General features: G+C 37.0%; 1 protein-coding gene across 1 annotated transcript; it reads right to left on the bottom strand.

Moving 5' to 3' along the window:
• Positions 1-8,723: 8,723 nt before the first annotated feature.
• LOC127130451 (extensin-like) lies at positions 8,724-11,714 on the bottom strand. The gene is made up of 2 exons (XM_051059457.1): positions 10,924-11,714; positions 8,724-8,856 (listed from the first exon to the last, which is right to left on the bottom strand). Exons 1-2 carry the CDS (start codon positions 11,712-11,714, stop codon positions 8,724-8,726), a joined length of 924 nt encoding a protein of 307 aa, XP_050915414.1.
• Positions 11,715-13,067: the final 1,353 nt, after the last annotated feature.

Here is a 13,067-nt window from a genome sequence, read left to right on the forward strand (position 1 = left end):
TCAAAGAATATTCTAGAAAATATTACAATCTTAAGAAATATCTAGATACTCTAAATACTACAAGACTTTTCTAGAAACATTACCCAATATAAACTAAGCCCAAATAACTAAGTCCAAAATCAAATAATAAAATTAGGCTCAAATCAAGTTTAATATTTCAACATCCCCCTTAAACTTGATTTCTGACTCCAAGCATATTCCTTAGCTTCACGAAAGTTTCCAATTTGAGTGACTTGGTGAAAATATCGGCAGCTTGATCTCTAGATATCACATACTTTAACTTCACCTTCTTCTTCTCGATGCATTCTTTTATGAAGTGGTAACGAGTGTCGATGTGCTTACTTCTTTCATGAAATACAGAATTCTTTGCCAAAGCAAGTGTTGATTTATTGTCAACACATATTTCGACAGGATCTTCTTGTGGAATTTTTAATTCTTTTAACAAATTCCTTAGCCAAACTGCATGACAAACACATGATGTGGCAGCAACATACTCAGCTTCACAAGTTGATAGCGTGACGATAGGTTGCTTCTTTGACATCCAAGTGAAAGCAGTATCTCCCATGAAGAACACAAAACCAGTAGTGCTTTTTCTATCATCCAAGTCTCCACTCCAATCACTATCACTATAGCCAATAATCTCATAATTATTAGAAGAGTAATAGTGCAAGCCAAAATTTGTTGTACCTTTAATGTATTGAAGGATTCTTTTTGCCGCCTTGAAGTGAGTTGTTGTTGGAGCTTCCATGTAGCGACTTACGACTCCTACAACATAGAGAATATCCGGCCTTGTACTTGTCAAGTAACGCAAACTTCCAACCAAACTTTTGTAAAGAGTTGGATCAACAAACTCTCTATTTTCATGGTTACTCAACTTGCTTCCACATTCCATCGGGGTGCCAACTGGATTGGCATCATCCATCTTGAACTTCTTTGGCATAACCTTCTTGGGTGATAAAAATTCCTTTGTCTTCTTACTTTACTTCGATGCCGAGATAATTTTCCATGAGCCCTATATCTGTCATCTCAAATTCATTTGACATGTCTTTCTTGAACTCTTCGAACATGCTTAAATTGTTCCCTGTGAAGATCAAGTCATCAACATATAAGCACACAATCAAAACATCTCCACTTTGAACTTTAATATAGAGAGAATGCTCATATGGACACTTGGTGAAGTTCTTGTCTTGAAAGTATTTGTCGATTCAAACATTCTAAGCTCTTGGTGCTTGCTTGAGTCTGTACAATGCCTTCTTTAACTTCAAGACTTTTTCTTCTTTCCCTTTTACTTCATAGCCTTGTGGTTGCTCGATATAAACTTCTTCTTCGAGAAAACCATTCAAGAAGGCCAACTTCACATCCATTTGATAGATCCTCATTTCATTTTGGGCTGCCAAAGAAATGATCAATCTAATAGTTTCAAGACGAGCACCGGGAGAAAATACCTCATCATAGTCAATTCCTTGTCTTTGACTATATCCTTTCTCCACCAATCTTGCTTTGTATCTCTCCATGTCTCCTTTTGCATTCTTCTTTGCCTTGTACACCCATCTTACTCCGATTGCTTTGTGTCCTTGTGGAAGTGTAGTAAGTTCCCATGTATCATTCTTCGTGATTGACTTGATTTCTTCTTCCATGGCGTCTCTCCACTTTATGTTTTCAACTGCTTCTTGATAGCTTAGAGGCTCGCAATTACCCAAAAGGAAAAAAAGGTTAATGTCATTTATGTTTTCGGTTACCTCATAAAGTTCTTCAATACTCCTTAGTCGTGGTGTCCTCTCACTTGAGCTTGTTTCATCCAACCTTGGTGTCGGTGAGGCCGGTGGTGTAATATTTTCTTCTATCATTGGTTGTTCCATTCCGTCTTCTTCTTCAAAGTAAGGAAGAAAATCGTACATGTCTTCTTGAAGACTCCAATCCTAACAATCTTCTTCTTTGAACTCCATATCACGACTTATGACGATCTTTCCACTATTTGGATTATAGAGCTTGTACCCTTTGGAGCTTGAGTCGTAACCGACGAATACATACTTCTCACTTTTATCATCGAGCTTTGTTCTCCTTTCATCAGTAACGTGAGTATAGGCAATGCTTCCAAACACTTTGAGGTGAGAGATCCCAGGCTTCCTTTCACTCCATGCTTCTTGTGGTGTATTCTCATGCACGCTTCTTGTTGGGGAACGATTTGTCAGATAAACCTCACATGCCACTGCTTCGGCCCAAAACTCTCTCGACATCTTCTTGCTCTTAAGCATGCTTTGCACCATGTTAAGTATGGTCCGATTCTTTCTCTCTTCTACTCCATTTTGTTGTGGTGATCTTGGCACTGTTAGTGGGCGGCGAATTCCATGGTCTTCATAATATTTTTGGAACTCATTTGAAATAAACTCTCCTCCTCAGTCAAATCTCATGGCCTTAATGGAAAGACCACTTTCTTTCTCCACAAGGGCTTTGAACTTCTTAAAGTTTTCAAACACTTCTGACTTCTCCTTCAAGAAATAAACCCATGTTTTTCTAGAATAATCATCAATAAAGAGGAGAAAGTATTTACTCTTACCAAAAGAGTTTGGATTGATTGGTCCACAGACATCAGTGTGTATGAGCTCTAGAGGTTTTGTCGCTCTTGATGTTGATTTCTTTGGAAAGATTTTCCGGAATTGCTTCCCAATTAGACATCCTTCACATAGTTGGTATGGGTGGTTTATACTAGGCAAGCCTCTCACCATTTCCTTCTTTGACAAACATTTTAGACTATCGAAGTTGAGATGTCCGAATCATAGATGCCATAGCCATGAAGAGTCGGTATAGCAAGTCTTGAGACACTTTGCAACATCATTTTGAATGTTCAAGAGGAACATTCTATTATTTGGCATAGACACCTTATCAATCAAGTTATGTTTACAATCTCTTAAGAAAAGACTATGTTCTTTCAAGTGAATGTCATAGCCTTTCTCTAAATAATTGTCCCAAGCTCAAAATATTATTCTTCATGTTAGGAACATAATAGACATTGGATATGAATTCATGACTCCCATTCTTTAAGCGTATAAGAATTTTACCTTTGCCTTTGACCGGTATCTTTGAGTCATCTCCAAATGAGACATTTCCAGTTATCGCTTCATTGATCTCTACGAACATGCTTCGATCGCCACACATGTGATTGCTTGCGCCGGTGTCGAGGTACCATTTGTTTATTTTCTCTTCAACTTGGTTTTGACACGCGAGCAACAAAGTTTCTTCTTCTCTGTCTTTTTCTTCTACAAAGTTAGCTTTCTCCACAACTTTCTTCGAGAATCTACATTCAGATGCATAGTGGCCGATCTTGTTGCCGTTGAAGCACTTGATTTGTGATTTGTCACACCTCGACCATGAATTTCCTCTTCCATGACCTCTTGTTGCTTGTGGATTCCAACTTCTTTCTCCATTGTTAGAGTAGTTGTTGTAACTGCCTCTGCCTTCTCCTCCATGTCCTCGTCCACGTCCACGATCTTGGCCACGACCTCGTCATCTTTGGCTCTTGTAATTCGCATAATTTGCTTCCTTTATGTTGAGTTGTAGTAGTTGCTCCATAGCCTCCTTTTGTTTAATTTTCTCTTTTGTTTTTCTTCGTATGCTTGTAAGGAACCCATGAGTTGCTCAATAGTCATGGTCTTCAAATCCTTGTTTTCTTCAATGTTGGTAACAATGAAGTCAAAACTTGGATTTAAAGTGCGAAGTATTTTCTCCATGACTTTTACCTCATTAACGTCTTCACCATTTCTTTTAAGTTGATTGACTACGACCAATACTCAAGAAAAATAATCAGAAATTGACTCGGACTCTTCCATAAATAAACGTTCAAAATCATCTCTAAGAGTTTGAAGACGAATCTTTTTCACCTATTCCACTCCTTTGTTGCAAGTTTGAAGTTTGTCCCATGCTTCTTTGGCCGTCGTTGCGTTGGAGATCTTCTCAAATGTATCTTCATCCACCGATTGATAAATGAGGAAGAGAGCTTTCTTGTCTCTCTTTCTTGACTCCCTCAATGTCTCCTTTACACCTTGGCTTAGCGATGCTTCATCTTGTTCATTGAAGCCTTTCTCAACGATATCCCACACATCTTGAGCTCCTAGTAGCGTCTTCATCTTGATACTCCAATTGTCATAGTTGTTCTTTGTGAGCATTGACATTTGAAAAGGGAAACCTCCATTCACCATTTTTTTAGGACCTTGAAGCTCTGATGCCACTTTGTTGGAAATAAACCCTTTTTGTGTTTAGGGAAAGTGTGTGGGAGTATTAGAGACTTGAATAGAGACTTGGTAGGTAGGAGAATTATTTATGGAAGAGAGAACTGTATAGTTTTTGCTTGATTCAAAAGTGTTGGATTACATCTCTATTTATAGTACTCTAAGGAGAACTCTAGACACACTAATTCTAGAGAGTTCTCAACTCTAGATATTCAAAGAGTATTCTAGAAAATATTACAATCTTAAGAAATATCTAGATACTCTAAATACTACGAGACTTTTCTAGAAACATTATCCAATATAAACTAAACCCAAATAACTAAGTCCAAAATCAAATAATAAAATTAGACCCAAATCAAGTTTAACATTTCAACAGCTGGAAGATGGTTCCGAAATCAATACCGTATAATATCGAAATCCGATGGTTAAACTTGTTGCTTCTTCTTTTCTCGACATTCACTCTAGTATGCCAAAAATCATTTACACTGTCAGTATCTTTGTCAGTATCTTTTGATGAATTCCATTCCAGGCTTGTGTTCCTTTTACACAAGTTTGGTTTGCTTTTGCAATGAAATTTGTTATTTTTGTTGTGGTTGTGGATACATACAAGCCTTGATTGTGATTACGCCTATGTCATAATCACTTTTATAATAAGTGCTTAAAATGTTTATCGAGGCATGGACTCAAAGTATCAAGCTTTAACACCTATGTTAAAAATGCATGTATTTCTATCGCAACATGTTTTGAAATGAAAATGTATTGTTTCATTGGTATAAATGGTTTTTTGTTTTGTTATGCAGACCATGACCATCCACTAAGTAAGTCAGGGAAGAAAGATGTTGTGAAAGGTTATCTCAAGATCTAACAGTTGGGTTGGATTATATTGTCTAGGTTGCGAATTTTGTAGTTGACATTGATTTGAGTTTGCTATTTTTTTTTGAAGGCTTATTCGGATAGGATGAGTTTGCCTTTGAGATTATTTGTTGAGTTTTGTTGCTTGTTACAGTGATGTCGTGCATACTAAGGAGACACTTGTGAGCTTTGTCCATGTGAATATGTTTCATCTTTTAGTGCACAGTTAATTTTTTAAGAAAGTCCGAGTTGAATTTTGTATGAACTTTTGATTTTGTGGCAGCAAGTACTATTGAATAGGCATGGTTTTATTCAGTTACCGTGATGAAATGATTATGTTGTGGGATTTATGCGCAATTTGTTGTTTGATTCTAACATCAGTTTGTTGTGGATTAGAGTTTTGATCTGAAATGATTATGTTGTGGGATTTATGTGTAAATCATGATGTTCATTTTGAAGATTACACAACACCAAAGGAATCAGTAAATCATGATGTTGATTTTGAGGATCCCTAGAGATATGACACCGATGGGTTTGGGAATGATTGAAACTCTTGCTAATCTTTTGTAGGAAATTTAAACTTGTATTATTTATGTATTGAATTATAACGTTAATTCTTATTATAGTGTGGGTTGTTATTTGAATATGATATATGGTTTATTTGCATTGACTCTATGTTGTTATTACCCACTAACATATTACATATTACTGTGATGATGCCATATAGTCCATATTTTATGCTATATGAAGTTTCTCTTCTGTTCTTTATTATATAGAGTCGGCAAAGTTGATGATTCACAAATTTATTGACTTTTTTGGTTGACTTTAAAGTCGCCTAAACCGATGTTAAAGTTAATTATTGACTTTTCTTAGTTGATTTAGAATCAGCTAGCAGATATGCTAAACTTAGTTATTGAATTTCCTTGTTTGACTCTAGATTGGGTCTACCGAGGCTAAACGTAATTGTTGATTTTTCTTAGTTGACTTCATAGTCGGCTAGACCAACACTATAAGTAATCATTGACATTTTTGGTTGGTTTTAGAATCGGCCAGGCTGAGGCTATAGATATTTGTTGACTTTTTGTCTTTTGAAAATTTTAGCAACGACCATTGTTAGTGCCTGTTTAGCCCCGGCTTAGTCCAGGCTAGTAGCCACGGTTTATCATCAGCCAACACTACTCAGTAGTTTCGCAGGTTTTATCCAAGTCCCGACATTGATGCTAACTCCGACGTTAAACCCATATTAGCGTCGGTTTTTAGGCCTTAGTGTCCTCTAACAGCCGACGCTAATTGTTGTTTTTCTAGTAGTGTGAAATCATGGAAATTGTGGGAATGAGAAATCGTTTCCTACAGAAGGCGCCATTGTTCTGTTCAAGAACCAGAAATGGATATAATTGGAGAACTAGATATCTTGAACCAATGATGTTGATCTACGTTACAGCGACGTGACGTGGAGCTGCATGGTTAGCACTCCAACGTCCAAGTCAATTAAATATTCAAAGTGAGTACAGTGAAAAATGGAGATTAGATAATGTACATTACTTTATTTGTGACCTGACTTTTATACCTTAGGACATGTGGAATGAATTCGAGATAATTGAGCCTTATCTATTTGGACTTTTGATCGGTCCATAACAGAAGCCCACAAAACATGGTTTGTCACACCTATCATTCCTTGAAAGTAGGGGTGGAAAGACATGTTCAGCTTGTTGAGCATACCCGTTTTGCCCACACTTTTTTATGGGACACGTCAACATTTTATTCCAACACTCTCTAATATGTCCCTCCCATCCCTATTTAAAAGCAAGCTATTGGATGTAGTTCAAGTGTACAAAATCAAACGTAAATCACACGATTCTCTTAAGCTCTATAAAGAGAAGTTAGTAGAAAAGGTTGACAAAACTTGAAGGTATAGGCTATTATGATGCCTTTTCATCTACTTAGAAAATGGTTATGATTATTGAAGCTCTATAAAATTATATGCCGTTTTAACGATAAAGAGAGATTTTTTTTGTGCCACTCAAACAAATATTTGTATAAATTAAAACAAGTCACGCGTTAATGGTTTTCCAAGTTATCACAAATTATTCAAGGGGTTAGATTTGTTCATTCCTAAAAAGATTACTCATTATTTACATGTAGGAAAGGAAAATTATTTACTATCTTATTGATGTATGTTGATGACATCCTCATATCTGACAATGATCCTAACACCATGATTATTCTTAAATAGTTTTTGCACAATCAATTTTAGATTAAAAAAAATATGCTTTACGGATTCTTAAAAATGGAGGATGTTTGTAATCTAAGTCTGTGAATTTTAGCGTGGAGAAAAATGTAAAATGTTTTAATGAAGGAGAATTGTTCAGAGATCCATTCTCATATAGGTGGATGGTAGGAGTCTTAATTTATTTGACTGTTATGCGTCAGTATATCACCTATTTAATGCACATATTGAGTAGATTCATGCATGCATGCTCTTCGCAAACCTCACATGTACGTTGCCATGCGAACACTGTGATATTTAAAGAGCAATTATGGTCAAGGTTTACTTTTTTTTCTTCTCAAATTAATTTCTTTTACATGTTTTTTGAGATTTATAGTGGGGTGGTTGTCCGATATCCAGAAAATTAATTATAAGTTAATGTGCTTTTTTTTTTTTTTGTTCTCTCTAATTTCTTGGCGACTCTGTTATCATATGAATTTAAATTTAAAGCTATGTCAAGTGTATGGTGTGAGTTGTCTTGGCTATGATCATTGTTGAAAGATTCAAAGATATTGCATTCAAAGGAAGCATTGTTGTATTATGACAACAAAATAGCTTTTCACATTACAGAATCAAGTATTTCATGAAAGAATTTCACGTGTATAGATTATATTTTTTACAATAAAACAAAAGTTGTAAGTTCTTGATATTGACTCTCCAACTTAACTTAAGAGGGAGTGTTAAGAAAGTTAATTATATCCCTTGATTCTTGCCATTAAAAAAATTAATTGAATTAAAAAAGTTTTGTTGTAAATGTAGTAACTCTCATATTAGAATAAGAGGACATTACTGAATTATATGAGCATGATCTCAAATTAGGGACATATATTTGGGTATTATATATCTTAATATTACCTCTATATTTCTGAATTAAAATAAGAAATTACTCTCTCCGTTCCTTTTTAAGTGTCATATTTTGACTTTTTACACATACCAAGAAAGTTAATCATTATTGTTACTTTTTAAACAAAAATCTTATTTTACCTATAATACCCTTAATAATATCCTACATTCATTTTACTTTTTCTCTCTCTGTAATAATTGCATAGGGGTAATTTTGACAAAAGTGCATTTAATATTACCTTGAATTCTGTAAGTGACAGTTAAAAAGAAACAAAAATTTATCAAGAAAGTGACACTTAAAAAGGAACGGAGGAAGTAATTATTTGTAGTCTCTCTTTTTATGGGTATGCTCACCAATCACCATTATTAATTCCTAATTGTTGTTTTTATCATAAACACTTTTGATAATCTCTCTGACAAGAATCAGGTGAGATCACAAACATAATGAGACTTGGATGTTACTTGATTGCTTTTTGTTGGTGTATATGCACCTGTCCTCACTTTGTTCCTCAATGGAGAGTACTTTTATACTCATCTCAGTTTCTAAGATCATTAAGAAGCATCTCCTCAAGCCTCGATATTAAATGATGATTATAACGTCTGTCGTCCTCATCATTATCATGTAACATCCTCTGTATCACTTTATGTAACTCCCATACAACCCTGTAACTGAAGGTGAGAAAAACAAGAAAGGGGGTTTGAATTGTTTTAGAAAATAAAACCTTTTTCAAAAATAAGAACACACAGAATTTTATACTGGTTCGTTTAGAAAACAAAGTTACTCCAGTCCACCCGACCAAGGTGATTTCGCCTTTAAAAAGGACTTAATCCACTAATCTTGAAAGATTACACAACCAAACGTCTAAGAGAATGATCTCTTAGTCCTCTCAAGTATACAGACTACGCAGAGTCACTTGAGGAACAAAAGCAATTTAGCAAAATAAATTTGTAATAGAAAGTGCTTCTAGGAGTAAGCAAGTATTACAACAAAATATTTGAGCAAGAGTTTTCACGTATGAGCAGCAACTCGTGAAAATTGAGAGAGAATATGAATGACTTTTTCTGTGCGTTGTTGTTGTTTTTCTCAATCAGGTAGACTGTCCTTTATATAGTAGTGAGAAGGACCGTTGGAGTGATGACAGAATCTTGGTCTTTGATGAACATTCAATGTCATTACTTCTGTGTTTCTTGCTAAAACCATTTTGTTTCCCTGAATAAATTCTTTCTTAAAACACTTCCTTTCCATAATGAGAATTTCTTTCCGTTACTCTTTTTGGATTTGGTGAATCTTCATCAGAGTCTTGTTGTATCAGAGCCATTCTTCAGAGGGAGATCATGTCTGAATTCATCAGAGCTTCTCAGAGTACTAGTCTTCTATATCATCAGAACTAAGACCAGTAGATGTTAGAGCTTCTGGTTCTTTTTACTATCTTGCTTTGGTCAGATTCAGAACTTCTTGGGCGTACTTATTCCTTAGATGCGTCTGATCTTCTAGCACTTTGTATCTGATCAGTGTTTGTATCTGATAAAATGATCAGAGTCCTTCGTTGCTGTTCAGAGTCCTGCACACTTAGAAAAATTTCGTTAGGGTGCCATTTTTGGTTTCATCCTTTATTATCATCAAAATCCTAGAATTCTATTGTAGAACTAATTTTGTTCTTACAATCTCCCCCTTTTTGATGATGACAAAACAATTTTAATTCAGAGATGAAACATTTTTAGATAAGAGTTTTAGATCAGATGGAAGTGAGCTCCCCCTGAGATAAGTTTGGGAGTTCAGAAGTTCTTACCAGACCTTCCATGATATGGTGTTTCTAGCTACTCTCCTGCAAATTTCTAAGTCAAAAGTTAGAAACAATGTTTGCAGAGTTTTGATAGGAGTTAGATATGTTTTCATCAGAGCTGTTTTTAGTTCTCCCCCTTTTTGTCAGAATCAAAAAGACTTAGTGAAAATGAAAGAGCAAAAGGATATATATATATATAATATATATATATATATATTATATATATATATAATATATATATATATATATAATATATATATATATATATATTATATATATATATATATATATATATATATATATATATACAGATAGCAGGTACAGATGCCAGAAATGCAAAAAAACAAGAATGCAGTAAAACAACAAGCAAATAAGAGCAGAGCAACAAGCAAATCAGAACAACAAGCAAAAGGAGAGAACATATAAGCAAGTCCTAGGTGCCTAAGGGTTTGGAGGAGGTGAGATCCTCTGAAGCAGCTGGGTCAGCAGATTCTGAATGTTGATATTTACTGACTCATGTTGATCCAATCTGGCTTGGACTTCCTGCTGTTTTTTCTGAAGTTCTTCAAGAGTCTTTAGAACCAGAGGGACAAAAGTGGAGGACTCCCCCTGAGTCAGAGCATCCTGTTCTACCCTGGTGGAAGACTCTTCAGCTAGGCGTGCTTCAGCAGCAGCAGCGACATAAGCTAGAGCTTTGGCTTCAGCTTCCTTGATCCTTTGCAGTTCTTCTTGCTTGGCTTTCTCTTCGGCTTCTTTGCGTGCCTGCTCCTCAGCTTCTCTGGCCAGACGCTCCTGAAGTCTGATCTCAGCGTCTCTAATAAAGTCGTTACGGACTTGCTCAGAGAGGCCATCAAGCTTAAAGGCTTCAGAGGTCATCCAACTTATCACTCTGTTCCAATGAGTCCTTACAGCGGAGGGATCATCACTGATGCCAGAGTTGATGGTCAGAGACTTGACCTTGTCAACTGAAGCTTCTGCAAACACCATTATGGTTTCCTCAAGGGTTGGAAGGATGTTTTCGGGTTCAGAGGCTTGGGGTGGAGAAGTGGGAGGGCTTAGGTTGAGTGTGAGAGTTTGTGGTTCAACGTATGTATTTGGCGGGGGTATGCCAGAGTTAAGTGGTTGTGTTTCAGCATGAATTGGTTCGGATGGTGGAGGGTCAGATATGGTTGTGTTTGGGTCTTCTGTGGGTGACAAAGTGACTTCTGGTTCAGGAATGGATTGTGTTGGCTGTTGAGAGGCCAGAGCACATGTTTGGAGCTGAGCCAGAGTTGGGGAGTGAGGGTCAGATGGTTCAGTGTCTAAGGAAAGGTTATAGTAGGGTGGTGATTCTGGAGAAGAAGATGAGGAGGGTGAGGTTGTTTCGTTTAGCATTTTTGCTTCTGAAAGGGGTAGAGAGGTGGTGGCCAGGTTAAAGTTTTGAGAGGGTTGGTGAGATGGTCTGGTGGTTGAGGGAGGAGTTTCTGAGTTAGTGTATATGGGTGTTGGTTGAGGGATAGAGGAAGCAATGAGTTTAACTTGTGCAGAAGGAGGGAGAGAGACAGACTTACCAGAAGATCTAGTCAGAGGTACTAGAGGTCTTGATCCAGAGGATTCTCCCAGCTTTGCTTTCTTCGCCTGCTTCTCCTTCTCAGATGGTCCTCGTGGTCGCTTCATGAAGTCTGGAGGACATTCTGGCAGCCAGTCTAAGTTGAAGTCTGAGAACTCTACTCCTTGTTTTTGCAAATCTTCTAAGTAATACATGACTACCTCTGGAGGGTCGATCTTTGAGAACAAATAAAGTTCATTTGGAATCTTTCTCTGATCTTTAAGAGCTTCCTAGGAGGTGTCCAGAGTTGATTTGACCCTTACTTGATCCAGAATCCCCATGCTCTTCAGATTGCGGGCGTTCAGAGCTCTTCCAGTGTCGATAATCACATCTTCCATGAGTCTAAATTGAATCAGATGATCCACGAGACCGCTTTCAATCAGGACGTTAGAGATGAGCCTCCCCAAAGGAATGTAGTTTCTGGGCTTCATGTTGTTTCTGGTATCTCTCACAGAGTCTCTGAGATACTTGAAGAGGAGTGCAGGAAGGCAGAGCTTTAGACCCTTGTGGATACAGTACAGAATGCACTTCTGGTCTGTGTTGATGTAGTCTGAGGAGTTGGAAGTTGGGCGATGATGAATGATGCCCAAAATGATCTTCAGCCAGACTTGGAGGTTCTGATGTAGTTCCTTGTTCTTGGAGTGTTTGCCTTCAGCGTTCTATTGGAAGATTGTTGGATTAATCTCATGGGGCAGATACTTTGCCCTAGGATTAATGTTGTAAATTCTTCTTCCTCCAGCTTTCTCCATGCCCAGAAGAGCAACAATGGATTTCTCAGTAATCACCATCTTGAATCCCAGAACATAGGAGACGATGTAGTGATCGTCAGCGTCAGAAAATCTCCAAAATTCTTTAACCAGGTTTGTGTAAACTGGACCATATAGATGTTGGAAGTAGTTTCCCCAATCTTGATTCTTCAGTTCTTCAGTGAGGTCGACACCGTTTCTTCGCATGTTGTCAAAATCAACTATTGATTCACACAAAACTTCCAGTTTTTCAAAGGGTGTTGCAAGGTGGATATGAGGCTCACGATCAAGAATGTGAGGTTCTTTGTAGACGGGAGTGGAGACAACACCGGTAACAACTGGGTTTGGAGTGCTTGAACTTGGAGCTTGCTCATTGGAGTTCATCTGTTGAGAGAAGTTATAAACTGATTGTTGTTGAGAATCCATGAAGGTGTTGAAGAACTGTGTTGATCATTGAAGAACTTGAGTGCACGCTGCAGGAATGCCTTGAGGGAGAAAAGAACTTGCAAGAAGGTTAAGAGTGTTTGTGAGAGTGAAAAGTGTGTAATGTGTGAAGAGAAGAGTTTAAATACCCAACTTAGGGCGCATGCAAAACGACACACAAAACATGAGTTTAGCACAAAAACCAAGTATGCACGTTAGAGGGGGAATGATTACAGCTCATAAATGATGTCTAATCCTAACAATCAGTACACTGCTCGAGGAGATCTCAAGAGACTGTTTCTTGATTACTGCTAGACAGCTGTCTAGAAGTTCCAAGGT

The sequence above is a fragment of the Lathyrus oleraceus genome, chromosome 3 (assembly GCF_024323335.1).
Source record: "Lathyrus oleraceus cultivar Zhongwan6 chromosome 3, CAAS_Psat_ZW6_1.0, whole genome shotgun sequence".
Lineage (NCBI taxonomy): Eukaryota > Viridiplantae > Streptophyta > Magnoliopsida > Fabales > Fabaceae > Lathyrus > Lathyrus oleraceus.